The sequence below is a fragment of the Vanessa tameamea genome, chromosome 13 (assembly GCF_037043105.1).
Source record: "Vanessa tameamea isolate UH-Manoa-2023 chromosome 13, ilVanTame1 primary haplotype, whole genome shotgun sequence".
Taxonomy (NCBI): Eukaryota; Metazoa; Arthropoda; class Insecta; order Lepidoptera; family Nymphalidae; genus Vanessa; species Vanessa tameamea.
In genome coordinates this window covers 12,300,138-12,327,212 of record NC_087321.1, presented here as the reverse complement: position 1 = coordinate 12,327,212, position 27,075 = coordinate 12,300,138, and the positions used below count along the sequence as shown (strand labels likewise).

General features: G+C 36.2%; 3 protein-coding genes across 8 annotated transcripts in view; 1 reads left to right on the top strand and 2 right to left on the bottom strand.

The window, feature by feature from the left end:
* Positions 1–12,699, bottom strand: part of LOC113391478 (histone deacetylase 7) — a 70,185-nt gene extending 57,486 nt beyond the window's left edge. For 3 of the 6 annotated variants that reach the window (XM_064216727.1, XM_064216736.1, XM_064216730.1), the window contains exons 1-2: positions 12,448–12,698; positions 11,879–11,933 (exon numbers count right to left, since the gene is read on the bottom strand). In XM_064216727.1, the coding sequence (XP_064072797.1) occupies positions 11,879–11,915 (37 nt within the window). In that variant the 5' untranslated portion in view covers positions 11,916–11,933; positions 12,448–12,698. Of the gene's footprint in view, positions 1–11,878; positions 11,934–12,447 lie in introns of all 6 variants that reach the window. The other 3 variants (XM_064216732.1, XM_064216734.1, XM_064216728.1) reach the window with 2 other exon arrangements.
* Positions 12,700–15,264: 2,565 nt separating this feature from the next.
* LOC113394207 (transmembrane protein 222) lies at positions 15,265–16,668 on the bottom strand. The gene is made up of 4 exons (XM_026631432.2): positions 16,305–16,668; positions 15,948–16,158; positions 15,628–15,758; positions 15,265–15,526 (listed from the first exon to the last, which is right to left on the bottom strand). Exons 1-4 carry the CDS (start codon positions 16,436–16,438, stop codon positions 15,448–15,450), a joined length of 555 nt encoding a protein of 184 aa, XP_026487217.1. The 5' UTR covers positions 16,439–16,668; the 3' UTR covers positions 15,265–15,447.
* Positions 16,669–17,718: 1,050 nt separating this feature from the next.
* Positions 17,719–27,073, top strand: LOC113394201 (structural maintenance of chromosomes protein 1A). The gene is made up of 25 exons (XM_026631425.2): positions 17,719–17,956; positions 18,036–18,156; positions 18,307–18,406; positions 18,862–19,010; positions 19,112–19,280; positions 20,023–20,235; positions 20,599–20,738; positions 20,837–20,945; positions 21,068–21,226; positions 21,325–21,806; positions 21,919–22,093; positions 22,291–22,413; positions 22,682–22,813; positions 23,220–23,285; positions 23,454–23,587; positions 23,773–23,894; positions 23,974–24,155; positions 24,252–24,374; positions 24,457–24,566; positions 24,839–24,983; positions 25,431–25,535; positions 25,843–25,917; positions 25,991–26,169; positions 26,534–26,711; positions 26,911–27,073. The coding sequence occupies exons 1-25, from the start codon at positions 17,845–17,847 to the stop codon at positions 26,968–26,970; spliced, it is 3,663 nt and encodes a 1,220-aa protein (XP_026487210.1). The 5' UTR covers positions 17,719–17,844; the 3' UTR covers positions 26,971–27,073.
* Positions 27,074–27,075: the final 2 nt, after the last annotated feature.

Genomic DNA, 27,075 nt, shown 5'->3' with positions numbered 1-27,075 from the left:
GTGCAAGCCACCCACCACCACGAGCACCAGCCGCGTTTAATTAACTGCTCTATATAACCGCACCGTAACAATAAACTTGTCGAATCGACAATGAACATTGGTTGCGTCAATTTGCAGGTAGAACAACTAACTATAAAAATCCAGACTAGGTAACTAAGATTACACTTCGAAAATGACTACAAATCGGATTACGGTCGTCTTCCTCGGGGATTCTCTTATTTTGCTTTTACCCATTAAGCCAGACTTGTAAGGGTAGTTTGAGGGTTAAAGTTACCGTAGTATACTATTTTCAGCTCTTTTGTAGCAAGACTGCGCAAAAAGGTTTAAAAAAAAAAGGACATTTGTTTATTAAATTGAAACATCGTTTTTTCCTTAATGTGTCAAAAACTAAATCATAACCAAATACTAACCGAACTTAACTTAAATGTTACGATAACAAACTTTTTTTTGTTATTAGTAAACGGGATTACCCCAATTACGGTCTTTTTAATCTAAGATGTTTTGATTCGACGGCACACTTTCAAGCCTAACGCATACAATATGTAAATTCTTATAATTAAGAAATTCATCATTTTTCCTAATGGAACTCACGCTACACCTTTTGACAAGGTACAAAACGGACGCCTGGAAACGCAATCAAACAAAAGAGCGATAAACGCCTGCACGCTGGAGCAATTGCTGGGAACACGCAGTACAATTTCCTAGAAGCCTGCCAGCCACCCGCCACCCTCAGCCAGGCTCGACAACGTGGGCGTGTGTTGACAAACTGTGTTGCTGAGTCTATTTCTAGACAGAGCCACGCCCATGTTCAGGAGACGGGGAGTGGGGCGTTCCTCCCTGGCCGGGGCCTCTCCCGGCTTCCTATAAGCGCCCTTGACCTTCCGTATCCAAACAACCGTAGTCACAACACGCTGAGACACCCCGGTAATTTGTTCCTTTAATGGTTTTTGTCAATCTATTGTAACTTCAAATTCCGTCGTCTGACTTACCTACAACAAAGTTATAAATTTGTTCAATAAACTGGCCGGTGTTCATTGCTCTAATCGTCAAAGAACTATATGCATGGTTTCGCTGTAGGTACTAAAACGATACGTGCACACGTAAAGGCGTGCGGTATTAGTGAGAGCTACAACTCTTTAGAGTTGTAAGTTATCTTATCAAAGTGCAAAGCGATATTAGGTTGTAATTTTAAGTAAAGTTACCAAAAGTTTTGTTCGTCGTGATATTCTTAATGCAATGGGAATTTATTAATCTAATAAAAACTTTATTGTAAATTTTATAGCTCACTAATCCCATGAGTAATAAACCTAATTTTTATAACGACATTTCATCGATGATGATGTGCAATTTCAGCTAAATGCTTTAAAAAATAATCTATTTTTCGATTCGAAGACATCGGTCATTATCATGATCAATATTAGTAATATGAGCGCGAATACACCGCCGTATTTACGTGTTATTTATAACAATATTATTATAATATATAAATTAAATGTAATATCAAAAAAATAAAGGCAAGTCACGTTGATAGAGAATTGTCGCAGTCAAGCAAAATTATTTGTGCAGTAATTTTTTTCGTGTAACGAGCAATGATCAAAGAAATCTCAACATAATTTCAAAAGACATTTTGAACGACACTCGACTCGATGGAGTGAGAGGAGAATTGTCACCGTCAACCCTATGTACAAAGAAGTCATATAATTTTTGGAACATCTTTCTGAACTATATATTTATTTAATTACATTGGTAATATTATATACAAAATTCTCTTCTTTTTTTTTATAATATCGGTCTGGAAAATACGCCACATGGTCGTAGATGGTAAACACCGACCGGAGTTATTGGCTCTGCAAGAAATTTGAACCATATATCATCGCCAATGCGCCACCGACTCTGTTACGTTCCTTGTTCCTGCTGCTTCACTCATCCTTAAGACCGGAACACGACAATACCAAGTGTTACTGTTTGGCGGTAGCATATGTATGTGATGAGGCTGGTTCCTACCCAGATGGACTTGCCCGAAACCCTATCACTAAGTAGCGATTGAACCGCGTGTTCCATTGTGTCAGATTATAAACACAAAGCACAATAAAGTTCAGTTGTGCCTGTCTAAGTCACTAGTGTTCTAGCTACTGAACTAATATATCTGCAAGTAGCAATCCATTTTAAATATCAGGTTCGATTAATCAACCACTGGCCTATCAAAAACTTCAATCTATCAATGATAAAACACATCTAAGTAGCTAAAAATATGTACAAACGTTTGATATATACGATGTCTTGAGAAAGTAAATTCTATAGCTGTATAAGTCCCCTTGTCGACATGCTCATTATTCAATAATTCTCTACGCTATTATTTAATAATTATTGTTAGAACTAAATGATTCAATATAGTAACTACTGTTTTTTGTCGGTTTTTTGGTAAAATCTACACTCCACATTGAACGGTAGTAGCTTTCAATCTTGTAAAATGAAGATTCAATGGTGCCTCTAACTGGCTATTTTAAAAGAATATTGTCATTTTTGTTTTTTTAACAGTCGTGCCCAATTCGCATTTATATTATTTAGATAATATGTTATCATACCACGTATGATGTAAGCTCGAATAGAGGTATTTCCAGAAATATAACTATTGAAATAAATTTATACATTTTTGTTATGACACAGATAGGCCGTTGTGATTTTATGAAAATCAAAAGTGTGAGTATTTTATGTTAAATATTTTACTTGGCAGTAGAATATATAATAATAGAATATATATGGGTTGTGCCTACCTAGAAGGGCTAGTACAAAGTCATCACGTACATCCACCAGATTCATCCATCTACGTTTACTAAGGAAATAGTTGACGGGTTTAAAAAGCCAGTGGTGACCGAGCCCGAAATCAGCTGAATGTGACCGTGTCATTCATACTATGTATATTAATTTAATTAATAAAATGATACGATATGGTACATGTATAGCTCAATAAGTACTAGTAATGTATTGTTATTAAAAAATATTTTCACATTTCTACTATTTCTAATATTGTCACTATTAAACTAAGCAACGCGTTTTATATTATTTTGTTTTTAACTCACGCGAACATAAGTTTATGTTAATTCATAATCGTTACACTAACTTATTGAGTGTCAAAAAAATTACTATCTTTTCGGGACGAAACACAAAAGACCTAAACAAAACGCCAAAATAAATTTAGCAGTATTATCCTTTTTATTATCAAGTTTTGTTTAAAATGACGAATTCAAATTCAATGAAATATATATTTTGACAGTTTATTTTATATGTATAATATTCTAGGAAGAGACCCGAGCAAATGGGCCCCCTTTGCCTTGCCTTCACCCAAATACACGGGCGCTCTAATAAAAAAACCATTGCTTACACCACCAAAGCGCCGATAACCACGGAATCAAATGTTACATCTGTAGCTGTTATGACACTGGCTTATCACCATGGCATCTATAATCGGCATATAGGCATACAGGCATATTTACATCCTACATATTAAGATAATATATACAGCTTTAATTAGAATCGATCAACTTGCAATAAAACAATAAACACACAGAGCTACTTCGAAGCCACCCCAACATTTCTGTTAATCGTAGCGGCAGAGTTATACAAACTTATGCATTAGTACAGACGAAAGATTACAGATTGGACCACTCTCAAGATAACAGCTTATCTTATTACCTAATAATAAATAGTTCATAAAATGATAAGGGATAAGACAAAATCCATCTCAACCGTTATCAGTCTCTCTATTAAATACAATAAAATTGATTTCAAAATGCCATTTTTACTCAAATTCATAATGAATATAATATACTATCCAAGCTCATGGCCAATGATATCGCATCTATTCGATGTCAAATGTTGTTTGTTTGGCGTTTGTCGTTCGTCCTCTTGTTTGGTATACCTGTGCTTTAAATAACGCAACAACGACTTCGCGTAATCTCCCACTAATTATACTCCTCATAGTTTCCACCAAATGTTCAAGAACAAAAACGATAATTAACAATCGGTTAATATAAATCCATTGATGATAATATACAAGTTTACTCGTATATCAGAATCTTATACATATGTGCGTTCACGCATCATTCAACAGAGTAAATTGAAACTTTGTACAGTAAACAGTTGTTGCTGACTTGCTTGAAAGTTTCTGATATAAACAGTCAACCTACAATAGGTGGCACGGGTCGTATCATATAACCGATTACAACTTAACAATTATGGCATTGCCATGCCTGCTGGCTATTAGCTAATTTATATATAAAAGCGAACAACGACAGTACATAACATGAGATGTCGATCGACGTACAACAAGATCCATTTAAAAAAGAAAACATTTTTAAATAATTTAACTAGACCTAACCTAAAGGTTATGTTTAAATAATGCACATGTACTCGTATAAAGGAAAACTAAAATATGATTTATGACATTAAATAAATGCAACAGTTTTTAGTGATAATACTTACAATACAAACGAGTATTAAGTAGATAATAACAATCGTATAACGATACAAACACGATCATAGTATTATAAATAGATTTCAAAACTGATGACGTTGCGTCGTTAGACGTTCACGAGATGGAAACAAAAAATGACGCATTGTGTATTGTGATTTAATTATGGAAGGCAACCGACAACGTTACGAGGAAACAAATGGCCATTACATATGATAATTATAAAACTATTATATATTTTTTTTCCTTTATTACGTTATATTATTCTAAATGTACATATATATACCTTTCTTGATTATCCCAATTACAAACGAAATCATCCTACGGGTGCAGTTTATTAATAACGAAAATGATAAGATGTAAATATAATATATCCTATAGTACACCAAAATAGCTTTCCAGCAGATATTTTTTAGTTCTGGAGAATGTAGGGGACATTCATACAAACAAATTTTACCTCTTCATAATAGTACTATAAATGAGGAAGAGCGGAGCCTCCTCGCACCGGTTGACTCTTAAATCTCACCAATTATATCGTAACCTACATAAGTAAAAGAAGTATTTAAATAATTAAAACGGACGCCTGAATGTTGAAAGACACTAGTAATATTATTTCTAAGATGCTTTGTGCAACTTAATAATCACATTCCACATAGAATTTTAGAAATATCGTTTTTGATATATATTTAAATGCTGTAGGTGGCAAACGAACAGGAGGCTCACTTGATGATAAGTTATTACCACCGCACATTTGATAAATGTGTAGATTGTCTTCTTCAAGGTTCCCGAGTCGTACCGGTTCGGAAGAACCGCCGGGGAAAAGCTGGTCCCACAGAGCGGTGGTGCGAGGCAGAAAATGTTTTAAAAATCGCGCTGTTGTGATATTACGGACATCTAGGTGATGCGGGTGAAACTTCGAATTCTGCCGCGATGTTCGAAGGTGAAATTCAGCAGCCAAAAAATTCGTTAGAAGACGTAGAATGATTCAACATCTCTAGGTAAAGCCAGAGGATCAAGCAGATCGGAAAGGGCTTGTACGTCGACAATTCGAGTCAAATGAATAAATACCCTTTCGATACCACGACTTTGAGCTTCTACAGTTTCAAGGTCATACAAATAATCAAAATCATACTTACCCTTTATCATAAGTGAACGTATCAGATATAATTCAATTTGGCACAATTCTAAAGTGTACGTCATTTTTTAGCTAAATGATAAAATACTTTTATCGCAGTCGTAATCATTCGATAGGACTTCATAACACTCATACGTATTCGATCAGTTCCGATAACATCATATCGACGTAACGTTTTATCTGGTGTGGAAAAATACATTAATGAGTACCTACGACTACATACATTCAGTATATATGAAAGAAAGCGTAGGGGGGCGCCCTTCTCTGATTACACATCATAACAAGCTATTCTCCGCACTTTTACTCATGTGATATATAATTTTATAACATCGAATATAAATAATAATACAATACTTGGAAAATCTTAATATCAAAGGACACAGAGAAGTGTTTTTTATAAATTTCGAGTAAATACCACCACTTGGTTGCTTTGGCACAAGGAATATAAAATCTTAGCGCCCAAGTTTGGTGGCATTGGCGATGTAAGGAATGGTTAATATTTTTTATAGTATCAATGCCTATGAGTGGTGGCTTCCTCTTACAATGAGGAACATTTGCCAGTCGGCCTACATGTATCATAAAAAGTTTTTAGTTATTTTAATTACCTGCTCACTTATATAAAATAGCTTTTAGAAATATTTACATAAACTTTAATTCAATTTAGTTCAGGCAACTATCAATTCCTAGAAATATAACTTAAAAAAAAAAACCAATTATTATGAATTGACAGACAGACACTTTTATTTATATGTATATATATATAGATTATTACATGGGTTTTTCCAAATAATAAACCCCTCACTTGCGTGATTACTGATATACATATATTGTAATAATAGTTGTGTTTTCCATCGACGGCTAACCGAAGTATAAACGTAGAGCTATCGGCCAATTACAAAATGGTCATCATATCAATATCGTGTGGCAGGCCTATCAGTTTATGGTCCATTTTGATCTGGTATGAGTAATTATGCCAAATCATTATTATATTACGGAACAATCTTAATATTTTATGTTATTAATGTTTACTTGTTTACAAACATTTGTTACAAGTAACGTCGGACGACCCTCCGCCCCACATACGCCGACGAAGCCGAGGGCGGAAACGGATGTATAACGTATTAAGCGGATTTTTAGCGGCTACGCCAATACATTTTATAGTTGATTTGTTAAATCTTGGCCTCGTGCTGGTTACGTGAAAATTAAATACTCGAAAAAAAAAAAAAGAAAATCATTCCAGATTTATATTTCTAATATTGTATTTAGAGTCAATGGTGCCATGGATGCGCAACTGTTGACTGTCAAATCGTCCTCAGCACTGTTGCTATGACATTCATAGCTCCATTCGGAATTATCCGCTCTAACTTACCAATTTTATCGTAACGTAATAATTTTCAATCATATCACAAAGATAAACGAAAGTCATCAATAAAGCAGCTAATTAAATGGCGCTCCATTGCATATCATAATAATAGTGACGGGGTGAAGGGGGTGGAGGTGTAACAAACACACTTTCGCATTTATAATACTAGTTGTAATAACGCGCGTTGCGGAAGGGATTGATGGTGAGTTATAAGTTCGCCCTTGTTCATGACCAATAACAAAACGGGCGTTCAGAGTAATGTTCGTTTTCTTAGCCAAGCTAATGTAATAGTTGTATGTGTATATATACCTATATGTATATCACCGTATAACAAAACTGTTCTTTACCGACAACCAGTTCTGATCCAAGTAACCCAGCGATTACATTCTGAGGCCACTGTAGTGCTCTTTACGTTTCTAAGTGACTAAAATTAATGACCGCGGACGTCCATTCGATCTATAAACCCGTTACATATTAACACTACGAAGTTACACAATATTAAATATGACTGAGCCGCGATAGTGGTTAGAAAACAAGCGAATTTAACCGAAGGTTACAGATTCAAATCCGGATCAGCGCTACTTTTCATGTGCTTTAATTGCGTCTGACTGCTTCGTTAGTTCAGTGGCTCGATAAGACCGCAGAGCCCGAGTTCCCGCGTTCGAACGCCAGGTCAGGCAAAAGTTATCAGACTATTGAAGTTTAAACTTTGTGCACACGCGTGCCTCGGAAAGAACGTAAAGCCGTTCATCCTGAGCGTCAACTCTTTCCGGTTCATCGATTATGATAGAAAGAGAATAGAGAGTGCCCCTGTGTGCGCACACAGGTTCTCTGTAGTATGGCCTGAATAGTGGATTAATCACCCATGAGGTTGAAACCAGAACATTATGTCATATATAAATTTTCCACATGTGCCACGAACGTGCATTGAAGCAACGTGGTACAATAAGCTAACACCTTCTCCTCAAATCGAAACGGTACCTTAGCCCAGTATCGAGACGTTTAAAAGCAATTACTTTAAAAAAACAAATTAATTTATATTACTATTAAATGAAATACAAACGTGCTCTATCTACCTAAGCAAAGTTTATAGGTGATAAATGTTTCGGACACGTGGAAAGATGGCAAGGTCAAGGGGGCGTCGAACCGGGTGGGAGGGTGAGAGGGTGTGAGGGGGGCGCGGGCGCAGTAGGGCTACCGCTATTTATACGTAATCGATATCGCCGCGCGGCCGTGGCCTTGCCGGCATCGATCCGCGGGACGAGCCCCCGGCTCACAGCCCTAGATTTCAGGATACGAGTCATAATATTTGCGTTATAAGGCGATTCCACGATACGCATATTATTCTGACATATGTATATTAATTTGTGAAACTTAGTTATGTGTTTCAACTTATTTGTATTGTAATCATAACTCCGACTGATATAACTGAATGCTCTTTTAATGAAAATATTTGCAACGAAGTCAATACGCTCTTGTCCTTAAACAATATTGGTATCAAATATATAAAGAATTTATGTTTATTTTAATATAAGATAAATTACCTTTCCTGGCTTAGAGCGGATACATTTATGGCTTTATCCAATATTATTATATTACATTGTAAGACATAGTACATACTATAATTCTAATATGCTTAGTATGATATTCTATAACGAGCCAGGCAATCTCTCCCCGCACCTAGATAACTTACCAGCTATCGCTCATCTCACATATAATCCCTCCTACGCTTATTCAACCTGCTATTATTATAACATACTATATGTGTAAGCTAAGAACCTTCTCCTCAAAAGGGAGAGGATGCTTTTGTCCAGCAGTGGGACGATAGCAGACTGTTAGTTCAGTTTCCTTTACTATATGTGTAAAACAATCTAAAATTCCACTTAAAAATATTATTAATTGATTTAACTCTCTCGATAATCATTTAAAATGAACATTATATGCGAGTACAAATTTCACACTTGAATCATAAACAAAAACTGACCTTGTATTCGTTAAAATTATATTTAAAATATCGTAAAATCTGCATTATATGTCTAACTGATTCTGAGTTCAATTTTAGATTATAGTCGCAACTCTTTTAAAATATTAAGTCATTCTAATGTACAAATGAACAAACTCATTTATATACTTGAGAGATATCTATGTACTATCGAATTAATTAAGTGCTTAATTTGCGCCAAATATAAAAAAAAAAATACTTCCGTAGCGCCATTATTTTCTAATCAAATGGTAACTTTACTTGTAATTCAAAACGGTAACATGACGATTCGAATGAACCTTCTTGAATAAAGAACATTTTGATTTTTTGATTGCAAAAAAGTCTACACTATTTTATGTTAACGAATTATAATAAAAGTATTGCATTCTACTTGCATCGATCAACTTCTTCGTGTCTTCGCCATCCGACGTTAGCGAATTTACCTGTGCCTTTTCAGCATATACGGAGGCGATACCGACCCCCATGGCCATCCATGAGGCGGTGGTGGATCCGGAGAATAATAAATAAATATTTCATTTTCTTCATAAATAATCCTATATTTTATCTAGCTATGCGAATTATCTTAACGTTATCATTTTAATAAGCATTTCGTACAACTATGTATACCTTATTTGTTTTAGTTTAGAACAAAAAGATGGACGAGGTGACGAGTCCCGGCAAACGCGGTTCACTAGCGATACTTATATTATTTTATTTATCGTCACTGTTTCGTTCCAAACAATGATATAAACTTCTGCATAAATCGTTCCATCACGTTATTAAAGCAATCAATAAGATTAGAAGCGATTCGTTTAATGGCGGTTTATTTGATGAGCTTTGTAACGACGAAGTTAAAGATTACAATCGTTTGCTCACTACGAGTAGTACAGAAGTACGTCGGCTCTCTGAAGCTATTTGCCCGATTCGTTCATGCAATACATTTGACTTAATACTTGACTTTCTTGAGGACAGAGACGATAAATTTGCGCGAAAATCTGATTACGTCAAAACTTACATCGCTTATTTGGCAGACCTTTTTGAAATATTTAATCAAGTTGTTTTAACACAAGGTGACAAGTTTAATTTAATTAAAACATAAAGCAACGTCGCTGCTTTTGCGAAAAAACTTCTTATATTCAAAAGTTTCTCAGGGGCTAGGCTTAAAAAATTGCCTTTGTTCTTCCTTAGGGTTCAAGCTTGCTTCCCTATCAAATTTTATCTTATTCGATCCACTGGTTCGGCCACGAAAGACAGACAAGCAGAGTTCGTTTAGCCTCCAGTCGCCAGTATAGCCTCTTCCAATGGAAGTAGGAAAAAAGATAAAAAAGACCTTAGATTTACGTATTTCATGCGACATGCTAATAACTCAGCTATATTGTGCACTATTAAGAGATTATGATTAATATATCTTTATTTATAATACAACACTATTACACTTAACTACTTACTTCCAAAATACCGATAACAGATTCGTCGACGTTCAAAACGCAATTTTTTCGCAAATCCATAGTGAATATCATAGATTAATTAAACTCTCGACCAATGATATCGCCTCATTTTGCTGTCAAATGTTGTTTATTTGGCTTTTTTCCTGTTATGTTATGTATTAAAGCATAAATATGGGATCGAAGTCAAAGGCTCGTTACTCGTAACTCAAAAACGATCGGTTACTGATTACGATTCTTCATATATAATTGGCATCAATCGAGTAAAATATAATCATGATAATCAAGAGATTTTTAATCGCATTCCGTCCGATGTGAAGTGGACGATTGAGCGCGGATCGGTGCAGCTAATTTACTGACAAAGAGGAACAGATTTCATCACAGAACGTGAATTGCGATTGATGTCAACGAAATTGTAATACGACGTTAACAATTACTTAACGCTGAACCAGCCCATCGATAAACTCTGTCTTTATTATGAACATTTTAATAAATAATAATAATAATAATAGATTGTCGTTTTATTGGTTTCTGCTTTAATGCTTTATATAATGTATTAACTCCAATAACCGAGTTGGCTCTACTGATCACCCAGTTGTAAGAACGCGAAATTTAGGTTCAAATTGAGGTGAAACTTGCTTCATTTGTGCTTACATTTCAATGAGGAAGTACGTCGTGCGGAAATTCTCATGTGTCGCATGATAAACTGTCATACGTATATCCAACATCTCACATTAAAGCAGCGTATTGGAATAAGTTCCAATCAATCTTCTCACAAGGAGAGGCTTTACATTTTAGACATTTCTGTTGAGTCACAAATTTTGTTGTTTTCTTTTTCTTTAAATTTACTTTTATGTTACCTGAATAAAATTTTAAACTCAATTTAAATAGTTTTCAATTTAATATTAAATAATAGCAAAATTATTCTCATACAGGGTTGGTCAAATTCGACAACTGAATGAATGAAACTGCATCACTGACTGAAGCCACTGGTTTCATAGACACAGTTATCTTGGGGACAAAACGGCATTCAAATATTGTTATTTGTTAAGGTACACCAATACTTAAAAATGTAATGAATATATACTAGTTTTTTTATACACTTTTTAAACACCCATAGAATGGTATATAAAGGATATATACTTCTTGACTATAATTCTTTAAATTAATTAAATAAAAAATACCAAAAAATAATATGTATCTTAAATTATTTAAATAACTCAATTTTATTCATATGAAAAAGTTTTACCTTAACTGAAATAAATGAATATACAAAGAGTGTTAAAGGTTATAAACATTGTTTTTAATTATCTCATATGATCAATAAGTGTCTAAATCAACATAGGACTTAAAATATTTGTTGAAAATATTCAAAACATTATATTAAAGTATTAATAATTATTAAAAAAAAAACACACAATTGCAAGTACTGTGGTATTTTGTTTCAAAGATTTCTTAGAAATAAATTAATATTACTGCTCACCTTCAAGTGAAGATGGTTGCTCGGGGTCATCATCCATATCTTGATGGAAACTATTCTGAAACATAAAGGGAACTATCAGAGATATTTCAAGTAGAAGGAAAATGGTATGTGAAAATAAAATACTAACACCAAGTTTATAAAATTGTTTGTTCAACAGGATATCTATAAAATAAATAGTCATGTAATATTAAGTTTAGAGATATGTATTGTGTTCATCTTTTGATGTTAAACATAACATTAAATTGAATAGAGATAATTTGGTATGTTAATACATTCTAATAATCAAATGAATATATTATTGTAATACACGTTGTATTACGAAAATAAACTAATTTAAGTTGGAATTACACGTATTATTATTCCAGAGTGGAAAGAAACAGTGCGAAGGTCAACATTGTGTTTTGATAGTAATAACATACTTGTTTTTGGAAAAGCGGGAAATCGTGATAGAAATTAAAGTCAATGTATGGCATTTAACAACAATTGCAGTTATAAACTGTGTAAGAGATATATTCATCCTCCAAATATTTAATTTTACTCAGATAATTATTAGTAAAATGAATAATAACCCGTTCCGAACCAGCTGAAGTTCCTAGAACTTGAGACAAGTTTGACAACAAACGACACAGAACTAAAGTATTCCCCACAAAAACAGCGACATTATAGTTTATTTAACAAATTAACACATCACAAATCAGTTAAAGAATATTTACAGGAATTTTCTTTCAAAACAACTTGAAAGTTGAAATTGTGTTTTGACCAAGTTTTTGACGTCTACTTATGTCGAAAAATTCGTTTTCTACTCTTTGTACACAATAGTCTACAATGACCCATTTCTTTAATTTCTGATTGGCTTTAAAATTCCAACATGAATCTTATTTGTAAGAAGCCAATTAAAATTGCGGAAGTAAATTAATAGGAAAAAATTAACTAATTAAATTTATCTTTTTAATTATGTTTTCAACTTTATGTCTGGAAATTAAAGTTAAAGCATTTGTTTTTTTATAAATAGAGTAAATTAAAATAGATTTATTAAATTCAAGCATTTTGGTTCCCTTAAACTTAAGTGTTTATTATGACAATTATTTAACATGCATTTTGCTAATGTACTACCATCTTATTAAATTGTCAAAAGATATGAGTCAAGAGCAATAAAAATCAAAAATAAGATATTTGACATTTCTCTTAGAGACTTGACGTGATGACTATATATGATTGATTTGACATTTCGAGTCGAAAACAATACCATTTGTGTGGTGAGATTATGAGTAATTTCAACCAAGTCTAAAATCTAAACGATACTAAAACATAGTTCAAGATGTTTTCAGCGCTTTTTGGTAAGCGTAGATCTTCTCCTGTAGAAGACGAAACACCCCCTATACCTGGCCCAAAGCCTGACGACGGATTTGTAATAGTCGATCCATCGTCGCCTCGAGGAGGTGGTTTATATCCTAGCGTGAGTGGAATTCCTTATCCTCAGCGGCCTGCGCCAACACCACCAGTGAGAACGAAGCTGAATGCAGACCAAGGTTTCCATTATTTACAAGGTGTTCCGTTCTCATTGTCTCGCGACTTACAAATGTCGACAAACAAGGAAACATTTGCAGCGGAAATTGGCGATCTATTGGCATTTTTAACAAATAGAATGAATATGAAAAATTACGACTACGACTTTACTGCAGAAAAAAGTGTGCTTAAAGAATGTTAAGTTTAATAAGTACTTGAACATTTAGTTATTATAATAAAAATGTATAATATCGAATCTATTTATCTGAAAGTGATTATCGTTTATTATAAGGTATTGTAAAATTAATTTTACATGCAAAGAGAAATTTTAATAAATATTAGAACATTTACAAGGAGATAGGACTTTATTCTATAAAACACAAGTCTAAAATACATCAATCATATAAATATTTCTTTTCAATTAAAATTATCTATGATATGTTTTAATTTTATATGTTTTTAAATCCTGTGTTAGGCATTTTACAAGGTGATCAAATAATGTGCCATTTTACTATTATATCTTTGGACAGTATCACATCGACTAAACTATAAACATGTATGTTGTAATTAGTTATTAGAATATATTATTGTTACAATTATTAAAATTTGTATCCCTGATATAGTTTTACAATAAAAACAATAAAGGAGAATTGTACAAAAAATTGAGTATATATTTACAAAATTTCTAAATATCATTAGAAATAGTGTGAATTGAAGAAAAAAAAATTAAATCTTAGTAGATACTATTTTACATAAAGGTCAATGTTTGATAATAAAATGATCTTTAAATGTTATATATAAGTTCATGCATTGCCGTTCATATTATATATATATAAATATATCTATATATATATATATATATACATTCACACATTGCTATCTGATAGACTTCAATATTTGTACATTAATTGTTGGCACTTGTATCGAGTAAAAAGTATTGGTATTAGTTAAAAAAAGGTATTTAGAGTATTTCAATATATGGAACCTAATAGCAAATATAGATCTTTTTATAATTGTCAGTGTACTTGGGATTAAAATGTTTATGACATGAATCTCGTTAATATCTACTTGGTTACAGGGAAAACATTCAACATGACTTGAAGCACTATAACAGCCGTTTTCTCTTTATTTGTTGTCCAATTTGAAGAAGTCTAATACAAACAACCATTAAGAAGTTAAAAAACTATGCTTCTGGTTTTTAAATATATACAGTTACAAGTATACAACTTGTGCATTTTAAGAGGAAGTCAGCACAATTGTTAATATGATTATTGAACATAGTAATTGGATCTGCACATTGAGATGATCTTGTATGATTTGCGTGATCTTTGGTTTTAGGCAAGGTGTAAAACATATACATATACTAGAATGTATAAGCTAGTATTAACATTTTAAAAGCTACTGCATAAATTGAAGGCATATTGCTTTTTTCCCCTTCTAATGGTGTAATGTATTAATCACTTTTAACAATTACTTAAAATTTTAATTTGTCCAAATGTGTGTGCTGTGTCTCATTTACTGGTAAAGTTTTATAAATGAATATAAACAATTATAGTTTTATATTGTATTGCTATTGATAAATAAAAAATAAAATAATAAACTAGATTTTTTTTATTTCTGTAACATAAAATAAACTATAAATCAAAATGTCTTTAAATTATATATTTACCTTGCAGATCCCTCACTTGATACAAAAATAACATTTACAACAATCTAAACAATTAACTTAAATAGAAAATTAAATTAAACAATTATACAATTTGCATTACGCATTTATATATTCTAAGATGAAGGCAAGTATTCAGTATTCAAAAATCATTTTTAGCCCTATTAAGTGTGCAATTTATGTACTATCAGACCAATAAATAGACCACAACATCACTGAAGTACATTAGCACATTTATTTGATTAATTTAACGGAAAATTTATAAATATAATATCTTACATAGTAAACAAATTCTTAAACATTTAAAGCAAATATATATTTTTTATATAAAAAGTAGAAATTTGATAACCACTACAGTACGATGATAGAAGGGATTCATTAGTATACATTAAAAAGTTTAGATAATTGCAGCCAGACCGCATATAAATGCAACAATAATGAAAAAAGGTAACCATGTCTTCATAAATGCGCCAAAGCTGAAAAAATACAAAATAATGATAATTTCATTTATTGTTATTGTAAACATAAATATTAATAGTAGTCTTTAAACTAATAAGCTTACTCAAATGTTATTTACCTTACGTATTTTGAGTATGGTATCATGTAGAGAGCAAGCTTAACCATATTCCAGTTCTTGTAACCATTGTAATTCATGATATTTAGAGCTGTAGCTACATGTGAGTGGCAGTTATCATAGAATATTATATGCTGAAAAATAAATTATTATTATAGAAATCAAATTAATATGGATTACTATTCTTTATTTTTTTTAATATTTCTATTATGTTAAAGAAATAACATATCATGCCATATTTTTCTATCAAATAACATTTTTCAATAAAGAATATTAGTCAATTTTTTTTATCAAGTTTAATAAACAGTATGATAAAGACTAACCATTCTTTTTTTGTATATTTCTGATGATTCTGCAACTGCTGCATCCCAGCCAGCCTGTCCATTATTTGCTCTCTGTGGTGATAGCTGCCAGTACTTAGTAGGGTTCCCAAAAGCCATAAGATCTTCGGACACAAAATATGGACCAGCAAAGTCTCTTATCACTCCATTTGACATGCAAATACCCATGTGTCCAAGAAAGGGAAATATCCATCTGTATAAGAGATAAGTAATATTATTACAAACAAGTTCCTTAGGTTTCACTGTCTTTGAAGTCATTTCTTGCGTGTAAATGGTCTAAAGCATTAAATTTACCCGTAACCGTTCTTAAAATAAATTAATTTAAAAAAAAAAACTTGCGTTAAAACTGGTATAGGCGTCCAAACAATGCAGTATGGGTATCGCGCCCGGGCATGATCAATGGGATCCATAAGTACTGCTTGCTCACGATCACTCAAGTCAATAGGACTACCAGGACTTTGATCACTATTCATTGTAAATAAAAAAGTTAACCAATTAAAAAATCCATAGCTTAAAATCAATAATATGTTATTGATTAAGCAATATTCGATACAAATTATAATTTCAGTAAAATTTAAAGAGAAACAATTCGAATATTTCAATAGCTTTCAATTAATATTTTAATGTTTTTATAATGACAATTGACAATTCATACATTATCTAAATAAATTGTGTACTGTCACTGTAATAAATTAAAATTTTCATTTTTCAATTTCGTGATTGACTTTGACTTTGACAAATAGAAACTAATTATTTTGTGTAAACGAAATAATGAGTGCGTTCCATTTAATCGTTTATATTTATAACAACCAAAATATTTATTATTATCCGACAAACGTATTTATTTTCGTTCATACTGAGCTCACAACAACCCGTCTGAAGCGGTAGTTCGAAGGGGAGGGAGAACGACTGAGAAATTTTTAAAAGATTTTTACTCTTTCTCCTATGTCTTCTATTATTTACGATTGAATATAACTAATTATTTAAACTTATTTTTTTGTTATTGTTTTTAATTCACAGATAATTTAAATTAAAAAAAAAAAGTTCTTGACCTCTACCTCTAAATTTGTTAATTTATTTAATTTGTCCTTATATTCAATATATAAAATATAGTGAAAACAACTTCGATCCAAGAGAGTGTTCTACGACACCTTCCGTATCACGTAATTACTCTAAGCTTATTATCTAACTCATGATTTGATTAAAGATTTAACGTTTAGGTAAGCGGTTGAATTTTTGATTGTTACGCTCTTATGGAATGGGAAAAGCTGCGGTTGTGAGCGTGATTATGAGTACATAACGAAATAAGCCCTTTTCGGTCTCATATGTATCACACTTTCGTTAAAATATTTATCTGCAAATGATAAAATAATATAATTAAGTAAATAATCGAAGTTAAAAGTACATCGCAAACAGGCCACCAACTTTTTGAGTTGAAATGGCTTTAGCTAAACTAGCTCATTCACTTTTCAAACCTGAACGTAAGCCTTTTGGTGGTAGAATACTCGATTATACTTACTCAGACGAGCTTGCACAAAGCCAGATCAAAAGGTTTTATTTTTATCCTGTTATCTTCTTCCGGGAAAACTTTTTTCTACTATAATTGTTTGGTCCGTTGTAGTTTTTAAAGACCTAATATTAGAATCCATTTTTTTTTACCTCTATAAAATAATAACATTATTTTAAGAATGCGATGAGTATTGCCTTTTGCCACAAAATATTACTGGCGTTGGCAGCCCTGTATGGGTTGTCAAAAGTTTCATATCTGTCAGTTGTTGTTGATTAGTATTGTTGACGAAAAAAAAATGCTTGGCGCCAAGGCGCCCTAAAATTACTGTAGACATTGTTTTATTTTGATATACATTAATATAAACACAAAATGCCTGCATTTTTAAAGTACATTGATATGGAAAACTTCAAGTCCTATCGGGGGCATCACCGCATAGGGCCTCTGAAGTCTTTCACCGCCGTCGTGGGTCCGAATGGGTCAGGTAATATTAACCACTTTTAGTAAATTCGTTTAGAATCATTTAAAATAGGTATTATGCTAACTTTCTCAAAATGTTTTAGGTAAATCAAACTTTATGGATGCCGTAAGTTTTGTAATGGGTGAAAAAACTTCTCTTCTTCGTGTAAAGCGGCTCAGTGACTTAATTCATGGTGCCTCAATTAACAAACCTGTCTCCAGAAGGTAAATATTCAATTTTTACACTTCTTCACATTCAAATTGCTTTATAGTTCGTTAAAACTTTCATTCATTACATACTGTTTTAGATTGAAATCAATGAACTAAACAGTTTGTTAAAAAGCAAATTTATGATAAAAAATAATGTTCTTTCAGTGCATCTGTGACAGCAACATTTATATTAGAGGATATGACAGAGAAGCATTTTCAAAGATCTGTTATAGGACAATCGTCTGACCATAAGATTGATGGACAGGTAATAAAATTAAAATACTTTCTGACCATGGTAACTCTTATATGCAGAAGTATGTTTACAAAGTAATTATATTATTACTGAATTTTTAAGTAGATATTGGGAATAAGTTTATTCACCTTTAGCATTCCTTAGCTTATTACAGTAAGTTATTAAGTTTGTTCTGTTTGTCCTCTCGAAATATGAATTTATTAACCAACTTCAATCTATCATATATCAAGAAAAAAATCTCATCTTGTTTATAAATTATTATTATCTTGTTTATAACTATTAATATTGTGATATATTTGTTGAATATCAATAAATATTCTAATTCTTATTAAATCTATAATAGTTATAGAAAGAAGTAAAATTTTTTTGTTTGTATTATTAAATTCTAAAGAAATTATCACTGGTAGAATTTCTGCTCATGTATTCTGAATAGTATCACAAATACAGTTTATTTTTCTCTTTTACAGTCAGTGGCAGTAAGCCAATACTTGTCAGAGCTGGAAAAGCTCGGCATCAATGTGAAAGCGAAAAATTTCCTTGTATTCCAAGGGGCTGTGGAAAGTATCGCTATGAAAAACCCCAAAGAGAGAACTGCTCTCTTTGAGGAGATAAGTGGGTCAGTGAGAAATTATTTTAAACTTCTTTGTGATACATTTTTATAAATGTGAAAAGTTTAAAAATTTTAAAAATAAATGTTTTTTATACAATTCTCTGAAGGTCTGGAGTTTTAAAAGAGCAATATGAAGCCTGCCGTGCTGAAGTGAATCGTGCTGATGAGGAGGCTCAGTTTTCTTATCAAAAGAAGAAGGGTGTTGCAGCAGAACGGAAGGAAGCCAAGTTTGAAAAGGAGGAAGCTGAGAAATACACAAGATTGAAGGAAGAGTTGGTAAGGCTTTGCTTTAAACTGTATTTTTTAATTGGTTTTAATTACTTTCGCAAATAGTAGTAGCTTTACATTTAATCCATATTTAAAAATGTTAAGCAACGCATGACAATTCCCAAGTGCAAGAGACTAATTGAATAATGAATATTTTGATTTGGACGATTTTTTATTGATATTGAGCTATTGACAATTATATCTCAACTAAGTACTGTCAAAATGGTCTGTAAGTAGAATCGTTCAGTGATTGAACCACACATTTTAAGTCATACATATGAAGAATATTCAAAACCTAAAACAATGTATATATTTATGTTCCCTTGAGGAACATCTCAACTTACTGAGATAATAATTCGTGAACCTGATTTAAATTCCTTCATAACACTGTAAAAGATATCTAATCTTACTAATATTATAAGTACGAAAGTTTGCTTGATGGATGTTTATTACCTAGTTACGTCAGAACAGCTGAACGGATCTAAATGTAATTTGGCAGGCAGTCTGCAATAGCACATGCGTAAAACAAAGCCGCTGCCGGAAAATATTAAAATATAATTTGAATAAAGTTTGTTATATAACTTATTTTGTATGACTGAGACACATAGTTTTCTTCTCAAAAACACAATTAATGTGGAATAAGAAGTCGCTGTACTCATCAATCAAAAGAAATATTTAATGATAGGAAATGTAACGAAAAATAATCTATACTAATTTACTGACGAAATGATCTCTTGTTTTTTTTCTTCAGCAACAACAAAAAGTCGAACTTCAATTATTTCATCTGTATCACAATGAGAAAGACATCCAAACGGCTGAGGAAGAGTTGCAACATAAGCAGGCGGAGCTGACCAAGGTGGAGAAGAAACGGCAGAAGGCGGAGGATGCTCTAAAGGAGAAGAAGAAAGAATCTGGAACTGTGCAACGGGAGCTTGCTAAGATTGAACAAGACATACGAGAAGTGGTAAGTGCATTGTCATTGCACTTGAGTACCAAATGCCTCTAAATATCTATTGTGGTTGTCACTGCTTTATTGGTGTGATGGAGATTCGTAAGTCTGGACGGACTGACAGGAAATTCGCCGTATTACTAATATTCCTATTCTGGTTGACAGCTTTTGCACTCCAGAGCTTCAAGATTTCATAAATTCTATTTAAGCAATTGGTTTGGATAATTGTATTTTATTAATAATATGTATATTAACACAACAAATAACCTCCGATAAATACCTTAATTATTTTTTTACTAATTTTCCATGTTAACTAGTGGAATATTGCAAGAAGATATAGGATAATGTCATAATATTAATTGTGTTTGATGTACACAGGAAGCGGAGGTCTCCAAGAAGCGTCCGACCTTCATCAAGGCGAAGGAGCGCGTGACGCACACGCAGAAGAAGCTGGAGAGCGCCGTCAAGACGCTGGAGCAGGCCCGGAAGGCGCACGAGGCGCACCAGGCGGACATCAGGTCAGCATCCACAGCAGCACCATTATACAAAGATTCCTCGTATTTATAACGCACATGCTTTACAACGAGAGTCTGTAACTGGAATAATATGTATGCAGTAAGCTGGAGGAGGAGCTGCGACAGGTGGAGGAGCAGAAGGCGACTTGGGAGGCATCCATTCTCGGTACCAGCGCCTCGCGAGCTGACGTGCATCTCGAGGAAGCGCAGGTTTCTGACGTTTTTTCTACTGCCGTGGTCTTTTTACTCATTTCTCTTAAAAAATCTACTCTGTATACTCACATACAGAAGCGATGCGAAGCGAACGATTCATATGTATAATTCTCTCGCAGATTCGAGAATACGAGGAGCTGAAGATGGAGGCGTCCCGCCAGGCGGCGCGCTATCTGCAGGAGCTGGACTCCGTCAACCGAGAGCAGAAGGCGGACCAGGACCGGCTGGACAACGAGATGCGCCGCAAGGGGGAGGTCGAGAACAAGCATCGACAGAAGGTGAGCCCGACGGGACGCGGCGCGACCGGGGCCGAGGCCGAGCCCGAGCCCGAGCCCGAGCCCGAGCCGCGCCGACGCTGACGCAAACTCCGTTGCAGGGGCACGAGCGCAACGAGGCCACGAAGCGCGTGGAGAAGCTGAACGAGCACATCAAGAGCTCGGAGCAGGCGCTGGAGGAGCAGCGGCGCCTGCGGGCCGAGCTGCAGGCCGACGTGGGCTCGTGCCGCGGGCGCGCCGCGGCGCTGCAGGCGGCGCTGGAGGACGTGGCGGCGCAGCTGGGCGACGCGCGCGTGGACAAGCACGAGGAGGCGCGCCGCCGCAAGAAGCAGGAGATCGTCGAGAGCTTCAAGCGCGAGATCCCCGGCGTGTACGACCGCATGATCAACATGTGCCAGCCCACGCACAAGCGCTACAACGTGGCCATCACCAAGGTGCTCGGCAAGTACATGGAGGCCATCGTCGTCGACACCGAGAAGACGGCGCGCCGCTGCATCCAGGTGCTCAAGGAGCGCATGCTGGAGCCCGAGACCTTCCTGCCGCTCGACTACATCCAGGCGAAGCCGCTGCGCGAGCGCTTGAGGTGCGGGCGCCGTGCGATATGTTTTGTATTTTTGGACGATTCGATGTTGACACTTCACTGACCATGATATGCGCGTTGGAGCGACGCACTCAGTGAGTCCATTGGTCCGCAGAGACATCAAAGAACCCAAGAACGTGAAGCTGCTGTTCGACGTGCTGCGCTTCGAGCCGGCCGCCATACACCGCGCGGTGCTGTTCGTCACCAACAACGCGCTGGTCTGCGAGACCCCCGAGGACGCCTCGCGAGTGGCCTACGACCTCGACCGCACCAAAAACAGCAGATACGACGTCAGTCACGACTCATTCGGCATCAGCTTTATGATGTTCCTAAATTTTTACCTTCACCGAATTCCGTTATTGTATAGTTATCTACAAGTATATGTTTATTTTTATATGTATATATATATGACATAGGGAGCATCTTAATATAAATGTATACCGTTTCATTCGTCATGAGATGTGATGTAAGGTATGATACCCGGTAGGCCCTCGCTCTGGACGGCACGTTCTACCAGAAGTCCGGCATCATCTCCGGCGGCTCGCTGGACCTCGCACGTAAAGCCAAGCGTTGGGACGAGAAGCACCTCTCACAGCTGAAAGCCAAGAAGGTACGTCTTGTTAACAATATGGTTAAATATTTCCTCCTTATATTAATGCCGAACGTATGTTTGTCGATCACTTCTTTTGAACTACTTAAGCTCATAACAAACTCATAATGATCTTAGTCTAATACAGACTGTTTTATCCCATGGAGGGAAAATATACAAATATTATTTTTGGTAGAATTATAGATTCAGAACATTATTAGAGAGCTATCTTTCCTCGTGTCCGAATGACTCGGCTGGAGGTTATTAAATACAAAATTGATGCAAACAGGAGAAGCTGACGGAGGAGCTGCGCGAGTCCATGAAGAAGTCCCGCAAGGAGTCCGAGCTGACGACGGTGGACTCGCAGATACGCGGCCTCGAGTCGCGCCTCAAGTACGCGCTCACCGACCGCGACGCCACGGTACGCGCCGCCGCCCCGCCCGACTGCTTCTGTTACATTCTGGGGACATTTTGATTCTTATGCTATACATTCCTTATTCGTTGAAATCTAACCTTCATTGTTTAACAATAACGTGATAAGGTCCTGAATATTTGACACATGTATGATAGTTACGTATTAACTTTACACAATAAGTATCGTAAGGGTTGTAGATGCCTTTAGACGAATAAAATATTGTAAGCCAAATTTGTTATCAAATTGCAACAAATTAAAGATTAATTAACTATTAAAAATTATATTGTATTGTGATGTCGACAGTCCACTCGGACTCTAAACTGTAGCGTTCCTGAAACACGACGAACGTTCCACGGTAATAGTGGCGCCGTGTGAGTGAAACCGAAACATTTAATTTGTGAAAATGTTGCAGCTAAAACAAATAAGCACTCTCGACGCGGAGCTCGCGGAGCTGGAGCGCAAGATTGAGATGTTTGGGGTGAGTTCATTATTCGTTTATCATATATTTGTCAGAACTGGATACAGTACAGTGCCAAAATGTAAACTTAATAATAAAAGTTTTAGTAATATTTTTTTCAATAGTTTTCAAATAATTGGAATTTTGATATATACATATAATAAATATGAATTACATACACCGGTGCAGCCTCAAGTCGAGGAGATCGAGCGGACGATCTGCGCGCGCGACGCCAAGATACAAGAGATCAAGGAGAACATGAACAACGTCGAGGACGTCGTCTTCCGAGGGTTCTGCCGGGACATCGGCGTCGCCAACATACGGTATGTCTGCTGACTTCTCGTACCTTTTAAACGAGAACGAGCACACTCGCCGGAAGCCATCAGAATAGTCACAATTATCGTTCGTCTTTCGAATGGTCCATTGAGATCAAAATATACAAGTGCGTTACCGAGTGAACACGCTGAAGCCTCTCTTCTCCTCTCTTATCGTCTCCTACCGGTCGCAGGCAGTACGAGGAGCGCGAGCTGCGCGCGCAGCAGGAGCGCGCCAAGCGCCGCATGGAGTTCGAGGCGCAGATAGACCGCATCGCCTCCAACCTGGAGTTCGAGCGCTCGCGGGACACGCAGAGTGAGCACGCCCCCCACCCACGCCCCTCGCTCCCCCCACACACAGAGCGAGCACACTATAGCGAGCCTTGCGTGTGCAGAGAACGTGACGCGGTGGGAGCGAACGGCGCAGGACGGCGAGGACGAGCTGGAGGCCAGTCGCCAGGCCGAGGCCAAGCAGCGCCAGGACATCGACCGCGAGCTGCGCCGCGCCGACGCGCTCAAGGCCGACCGCACGGCCGCGCGCGCGCAGCAGGAGCGCGCCGACGACGCCGTCAGCGCCGTGAGTAGCGCCCGCACGGCTCGCCCGGCCGCCGCCCCGCCGCCGCCCCGCCGCCGCCCCGCCGCCGCCCCGCACTGACGCGCCCTCTGCCCGCAGGCCCGCAAGGAGGTGGCCAGCATCCAGAAGGACATCGCCAGCGTGCAGAAGCAGATCGCGAGCATCGAGGCGCGCATCGAGAGCCGCCGCAGCGAGCGACACAACATCCTGCGCCAGTGCAAGGTGACCCCGACCGTCGCTATCTGCTTGGAGACTTCGTCGAATTGTAGCAAATCATTTTTAATCGTATCGTATTCGTATTCAGATCGACGACATAATGATTCCGCTGCTGGAGGGCAGCCTGGATGACACGGCGGAGGGCGAGTCGGAGCAGTCGAGCGCCTCCAGCGCACAGTTGCACCTCCGAGACTCCAGGTTACTTTCGATCTTTCTATGACAATTTTATGCTATAATCGACGGTACTGTAAACAGAAGCTCAATTAATATTGTAGCGTGTGTTTGTTTTTTAATTTCGTTAAAGTATTCATAAACTTAGTTCTAACCAAGATTCTACTTGTTCCAACTTAAATTTGGCCGATTGGGTTAAAAAAAAAGCAGACTCTGGATTTAACTCTCCTGTTTACCAAATGTAATCAGAATCGATTTAGTGTTTGTATTGAAGCACCAGTAACAGTGTCTCGTGTCAGGCTGCGCGTGGACTACCGCTCGCTGGGCGAGGCGCTGCGAGAGCTGGAGGAGCCGGACGAGATCAAGCGGAAGGCAGACAAGCTGCAGAAGAGCATCAACTCGCTGCAGAACACCGTCGACAAGATACAGGCGCCCAATATGAGGGTACAGTGAGCTTTACATACTATCAGCATTTTTTTATACAAAAGCGGTTGGCTGACTGGGCCTGGACCAACAACCATAGACATGGGGACTACAAGAAATATTAACCGTTCCTTACATCGCCAATGTTCCACAACCTTAGGAAATAAAATGTTCGTTGTGCCAATAGTTATATGGTTCATTTAATTTTCAAACCGAAACACAAAAACAATAATTATTGCTGTTTAACGGTAGAAAATGTGACGAGTGATAAGTACCAGAGTAGTAGTAGAGCGTAGTAGATACATACAAAACCCAAAACTACAACCGTAAGTTACTCACTAACAACCAAAAAATGTCCCATCCGTTTAACATTTACTATCCTCTTTAGGAGCATTTTAGAGGGCTTAGAGGTTATTCTATCGTAATTTTCTAGTTTCTAACGATGTTCTAACGATATTATAATTTCAGGCAATGCAAAAATTGAATGAGGTGCGGGAGAAGGTGAACGCGACCAACGAAGCCTTCGTCGCGGCGAGGAAGCGCGCGCACAAAGCTAAGCTGGCATTCGAAAAGGTCTAGCCGAGTTCATCATAATAATTACCATTAAGTTCTTAATTTATTGTTCGTGAATTACGTATATGTATATAATGAACGTTGTTTGATTACTTTATTTATTGTGTCTCATTGTAAAATTAAACCTCATCCAAAGGTTGCTTGAAAGATATAGGTGCTTTAACAATGACCCCCTCTGTTCCATGTGACTTTTTACATTCAGATAATCTGTTATTTAGCAATGTTACATATTACATTGATTTGGAGTGTACCGAAATATAAATTAATAAATAATATTATTGTCTATCATCTCCTCTGAACTGTTCAGGTGAAGAAAGAACGTCACGACAAGTTTATGATGTGCTTCGAGCACGTCGCTAATGAAATCGATGCCATTTACAAGGTACGGAAAATAAAATAAAAACTCGTTGCCAGGTCAGTATATTATATTTTCTAAATGTGTAATCCTTCGGCAGGCTCTGGCCATGAATCAGTCCGCGCAGGCGTTCCTGGGCCCCGAGAACCCCGAGGAGCCGTACCTGGACGGCGTCAACTACAACTGCGTGGCGCCCGGCAAGCGCTTCCAGCCCATGTCCAACCTCTCCGGAGGGGAGAAGACCGTGGCCGCGCTCGCGCTGCTCTTCGCGATCCACAGGTATGTCTGCCGAACTGATTAGCAGTCCTAGGACGATCTAAAGTGTCACTAAAATATTAGATCCAGACGTTGACACTGTCTTCATGTTTGTTTTATATAATCAATCTTATTATCTAATGACGATGACGATTTTGTGTAGTTTTATATGCAGCCTTTAAAGTTCAAACAGTCTTAAGTAAACAAAATTATTCAGAGCAAAATAAAAGCATATGATTAATGTAGTAAAAATTATAATTTTAGGCAATGCAATAATTTAATGAGTCGCAGGAAATTTACAACTATTTAATTTTTAATATTACGAGCTATCGTTACTACTATGCCCTATGATCAAAGGCTGAAATCTGATTAAACACTTATGATGCAGCTTCCAACCGGCGCCGTTCTTCCTGTTGGACGAGATTGACGCGGCGCTGGACAACACGAACATCGGCAAGGTCGCGTCTTTCATCCGCTCCAAGAAGGGCTCTCTGCAGACAATCGTCATCTCGCTGAAGGAGGAGTTCTACGGCTGCGCAGACGCGCTTGTAGGCATCTGCTCGGAGGTAATGATTGTATTCTACGCAAAGCTTATAACTGAGAGTAACTCAAGAATCATGCCCAGAATAAAAATTAATACAATTACTGAGTTTCATTCAAATTCTAAAACCGATAAAAATCTTCTAAAAGGGTCGGTAGCAGTAAGTATCAAGTTAATTATTATCTGTGTACCTATATGTAACGCACGTTTCTTTTTGCTTGCAGCCGGCCGACTGCCTCGTCAGTGACGTCATCACACTCAGTCTTGAAAGTTATAATGACTAGATTTAATTTTCTGTTATTCCATAGTTTTAAGTTATTGTATTATGACATTACTCGGCCAATATCTCTTTATGTATATGATTAATTAAAAATAATAAAACTCAAGTT